Here is a 5,313-nt window from a genome sequence, read left to right on the forward strand (position 1 = left end):
GGCACAGACGGACAGGTGGACACGGTGACAGAGGGACAGGGGGCACAGACGGACAGGTGGACACGGTGACCGGGGACAGGGGGCACAGGGGAGAGGGTGCCAGGGGGACACGGTGCCAGGGGCACACGGTGACACGGTGACAGGTGCCCGCCACCGCCGAGCCGCGGGCGGCACCGGAGGCGTTTCCGTCGCGCCCCAACCGCGCTTCCCCTCCCCCATCCCCGCTCCCCCCGCACTTTGGGGACACCCCCGACCCCCCCTCTTTGTCACCCCCTCCTCTTGGGGTGGGGGGGGCCCAGCGAGGGTCTCTCCCCCTCGGACCCCCACCAATGCCCCGGGTGGCTCCTCTGGTGTAAAATCAGCCGGGAGCGCAGGGCGAAGCTCATCCCGCACTGCCCGCACTTGTAGGGCCGCTCTCCCGTGTGGATCCACCGGTGGAGAACCAGCTGGCCGTTTGTCCTGAAGCTCTTGCCGCACTGCCCGCACTCGTAGGGCCGCTCGTCCGTGTGCATCCGCTGGTGGGCAACCAGCTGGCAGTTGGTCCTGAAGCTCTTCCCGCACTGCCCGCACTCGTAGGGCTTCTCCCCGGTGTGGATGCGCCGGTGGGTGATGAGGTTGGACTTCTGACTGAACCCCTTCCCGCAGTCGGGGCAGAGGAAGGGCTTCTCCCCGGTGTGAGTGCGCCGGTGCACGAGGAGAGCGGAGCTGGTCTGGAACCTCTTCTTGCATTTGTCGCACTCGTAGGGCCTCTCTCCTGTGTGGATTCTGACGTGCTCAACCAGATAGGATCTGCACTTGAAGCTCTTCCCACACTGCGAGCACGTGTGGGGCTTCTCCCCATCCTGGGGCTGCTCAGGGACCCCCAGCTCCGAGCTCCGGCCGCCTCCCCGGCCCGGCCCGGCTCTTTCCCCCTCGCCTCCCCGCGCTCTGCCTTTGCAGCCCCTCCTGCTGAGGCATCTCCGGGGCTTTTCCTCCCCGCCGCCTTCCCGCGCCGTGCAGCCGCTCCCCACGGCCTCTGCCGCCGGGTTCTGCCGCGGGGATTTGTCCTCCCTGCTCTCCATGCTCGGCTCCTGCTCTGCGGAGGAAGCACAAGGACACCGTGCCGTTTGCCTCCGCACCCCCTGCCCCGCACCAAAACCCTCCCGGAGACCCCCGCGATGGCTTCGGGGCGAGCTCCCCCTCCCCGCTCACCTGCGGCTGCCGGGGGGGCGATGCCGGCGGATGCGGGCGAGCCGCGGCCGCAGCGAGGCAACCGCGTGGGCTCGGGGCTGCTCCTCCTCTTCCTCTGGCCCTCCTCTTCCTCTTCCCCTGCTCCTGTTTCTCTTCCTTCGTCCCTCCCTTTCCCCTTCCTCTCCTCCTCCTCCTCCCGAGTCCCCCTCTCGCTGCCGCCGCTCCCAGCCCGGTCCGGGCGGTGCCGACCCCCAAAAGCAGCCGCGCTCTGCCCCGGGCGGGTTCCCGAGCGGCCCCGGCAGCGATGCCGGCAGCAGCGGGCGGGCGCTGGGAGCGCTCTCCCCGCCGGGGCCGCTCTTACTGGGAGCGCTCTCCCCGCAGGGGCCGCTCTTACTGGGAGCGCTGGGAGCGAACTGGGAGCGAACCAGTACTGGGGCGGGGCCAGCCCAGCGGGCGTGGCTATGCAAATCAGGCAGCGAGCGCGGGCTGCGATTGGTGGGCGGCGGCAGCGCGGTGTTTTCCCCGTCACGTGAGGGCCGGGGTGGAGCGGAGCGATGGCGGCGGCGTCCGGTGAGAGGAGACGGGGAGCGGGGACAGGGGCTGGGGATGGGGACAGGGAATGGGAATGGCGACAGGGAATGGGACTGGGAGTGGGAATGGGGACAGGGACAGGGAATGGGAATGGGGACAGGGAATGGGACTGGGAGTGGGAATGGGGACAGGGATGGGGACAGGGAATGGGGACAGGGAGTGGGAATGGGGACAGGGAATGGGAATGGGGACAGGGAGCGGGAATGGGGACAGGGACAGGGAATGGGAATGGGGACAGGGAATGGGACTGGGAGTGGGAATGGGGACAGGGATGGGGACAGGGAATGGGGACAGGGAGTGGGAATGGGGACAGGGAATGGGAATGGGGACAGGGAGCGGGAATGGGGACAGGGACAGGGAATGGGAATGGGGACAGGGAATGGGACTGGGAGTGGGAATGGGGACAGGGATGGGGACAGGGAATGGGGACAGGGAGTGGGAATGGGGACAGGGAATGGGAATGGGGACAGGGAGCGGGAATGGGGACAGGGACAGGGAATGGGAATGGGGACAGGGAATGGGACTGGGAGTGGGAATGGGGACAGGGATGGGGACAGGGAATGGGGACAGGGAGTGGGAATGGGGACAGGGAATGGGAATGGGGACAGGGAGCGGGAATGGGGACAGGGACAGGGAATGGGAATGGGGACAGGGAATGGGACTGGGAGTGGGAATGGGGACAGGGATGGGGACAGGGAATGGGGACAGGGAGTGGGAATGGGGACAGGGAATGGGAATGGGGACAGGGAGCGGGAATGGGGACAGGGACAGGGAATGGGAATGGGGACAGGGAATGGGACTGGGAGTGGGAATGGGGACAGGGATGGGGACAGGGAATGGGGACAGGGAGTGGGAATGGGGACAGGGAATGGGAATGGGGACAGGGAGCGGGAATGGGGACAGGGACAGGGAATGGGAATGGGGACAGGGAATGGGACTGGGAGTGGGAATGGGGACAGGGATGGGGACAGGGAATGGGGACAGGGAGTGGGAATGGGGACAGGGAATGGGAATGGGGACAGGGAGCGGGAATGGGGACAGGGACAGGGAATGGGAATGGGGACAGGGAATGGGACTGGGAGTGGGAATGGGGACAGGGATGGGGACAGGGAATGGGGACAGGGAGTGGGAATGGGGACAGGGAATGGGAATGGGGACAGGGAGCGGGAATGGGGACAGGGACAGGGAATGGGAATGGGGACAGGGAATGGGACTGGGAGTGGGAATGGGGACAGGGATGGGGACAGGGAATGGGGACAGGGAGTGGGAATGGGGACAGGGAATGGGAATGGGGACAGGGAGCGGGAATGGGGACAGGGACAGGGAATGGGAATGGGGACAGGGAATGGGACTGGGAGTGGGAATGGGGACAGGGATGGGGACAGGGAATGGGGACAGGGAGTGGGAATGGGGACAGGGAATGGGAATGGGGACAGGGAGCGGGAATGGGGACAGGGACAGGGAATGGGAATGGGGACAGGGAATGGGACTGGGAGTGGGAATGGGGACAGGGATGGGGACAGGGAATGGGGACAGGGAGTGGGAATGGGGACAGGGAATGGGAATGGGGACAGGGAGCGGGAATGGGGACAGGGACAGGGAATGGGAATGGGGACAGGGAATGGGACTGGGAGTGGGAATGGGGACAGGGATGGGGACAGGGAATGGGGACAGGGAGTGGGAATGGGGACAGGGAATGGGAATGGGGACAGGGAGCGGGAATGGGGACAGGGACAGGGAATGGGAATGGGGACAGGGAATGGGACTGGGAGTGGGAATGGGGACAGGGATGGGGACAGGGAATGGGGACAGGGAGTGGGAATGGGGACAGGGAATGGGAATGGGGACAGGGAGCGGGAATGGGGACAGGGACAGGGAATGGGAATGGGGACAGGGAATGGGACTGGGAGTGGGAATGGGGACAGGGATGGGGACAGGGAATGGGGACAGGGAGTGGGAATGGGGACAGGGAATGGGAATGGGGACAGGGAGCGGGAATGGGGACAGGGACAGGGAATGGGAATGGGGACAGGGAATGGGACTGGGAGTGGGAATGGGGACAGGGATGGGGACAGGGAATGGGGACAGGGAGTGGGAATGGGGACAGGGAATGGGAATGGGGACAGGGAGCGGGAATGGGGACAGGGACAGGGAATGGGAATGGGGACAGGGAATGGGACTGGGAGTGGGAATGGGGACAGGGATGGGGACAGGGAATGGGGACAGGGAGTGGGAATGGGGACAGGGAATGGGAATGGGGACAGGGAGCGGGAATGGGGACAGGGACAGGGAATGGGAATGGGGACAGGGAATGGGACTGGGAGTGGGAATGGGGACAGGGATGGGGACAGGGAATGGGGACAGGGAGTGGGAATGGGGACAGGGAATGGGAATGGGGACAGGGAGCGGGAATGGGGACAGGGACAGGGAATGGGAATGGGGACAGGGAATGGGACTGGGAGTGGGAATGGGGACAGGGATGGGGACAGGGAATGGGGACAGGGAGTGGGAATGGGGACAGGGAATGGGAATGGGGACAGGGAGCGGGAATGGGGACAGGGACAGGGAATGGGAATGGGGACAGGGAATGGGACTGGGAGTGGGAATGGGGACAGGGATGGGGACAGGGAATGGGGACAGGGAGTGGGAATGGGGACAGGGAATGGGAATGGGGACAGGGAGCGGGAATGGGGACAGGGACAGGGAATGGGAATGGGGACAGGGAATGGGACTGGGAGTGGGAATGGGGACAGGGATGGGGACAGGGAATGGGGACAGGGAGTGGGAATGGGGACAGGGAATGGGAATGGGGACAGGGAGCGGGAATGGGGACAGGGACAGGGAATGGGAATGGGGACAGGGAATGGGACTGGGAGTGGGAATGGGGACAGGGATGGGGACAGGGAATGGGGACAGGGAGTGGGAATGGGGACAGGGAATGGGAATGGGGACAGGGAGCGGGAATGGGGACAGGGACAGGGAATGGGAATGGGGACAGGGAATGGGACTGGGAGTGGGAATGGGGACGAGGGTCTCTCCCCCTCGGACCCCCACCAATGCCCCGGGTGGCTCCTCTGGTGTAAAATCAGCCGGGAGCGCAGGGCGAAGCTCATCCCGCACTGCCCGCACTTGTAGGGCCGCTCTCCCGTGTGGATCCACCGGTGGAGAACCAGCTGGCCGTTTGTCCTGAAGCTCTTGCCGCACTGCCCGCACTCGTAGGGCCGCTCGTCCGTGTGCATCCGCTGGTGGGCAACCAGCTGGCAGTTGGTCCTGAAGCTCTTCCCGCACTGCCCGCACTCGTAGGGCTTCTCGCCGGTGTGGATGCGCCGGTGGGTGATGAGGTTGGACTTCTGACTGAACCCCTTCCCGCAGTCGGGGCAGAGGAAGGGCTTCTCCCCGGTGTGAGTGCGCCGGTGCACGAGGAGAGCGGAGCTGGTCTGGAACCTCTTCTTGCATTTGTCGCACTCGTAGGGCCTCTCTCCTGTGTGGATTCTGACGTGCTCAACCAGATAGGATCTGCACTTGAAGCTCTTCCCACACTGCGAGCACGTG

General features: G+C 65.2%; 1 protein-coding gene across 1 annotated transcript; it reads right to left on the minus strand.

Moving 5' to 3' along the window:
• Positions 1-266: 266 nt before the first annotated feature.
• LOC120497713 (zinc finger protein 835-like) lies at positions 267-5,309 on the minus strand (the record flags this gene model as incomplete). Its single annotated transcript, XM_039699497.1, has 3 exons — positions 267-1,075; positions 1,192-1,770; positions 4,781-5,309. Coding segments are annotated over 3 exons (1,917 nt in total), but the record flags the coding sequence as incomplete, so codon positions are not given.
• Between the last annotated feature and the right edge of the window lie 4 nt (positions 5,310-5,313).

Source organism: Passer montanus, unplaced genomic scaffold (assembly GCF_014805655.1).
Source record: "Passer montanus isolate IOZ18808 unplaced genomic scaffold, ASM1480565v1 scaffold1359, whole genome shotgun sequence".
Classification (NCBI taxonomy): Eukaryota; Metazoa; Chordata; class Aves; order Passeriformes; family Passeridae; genus Passer; species Passer montanus.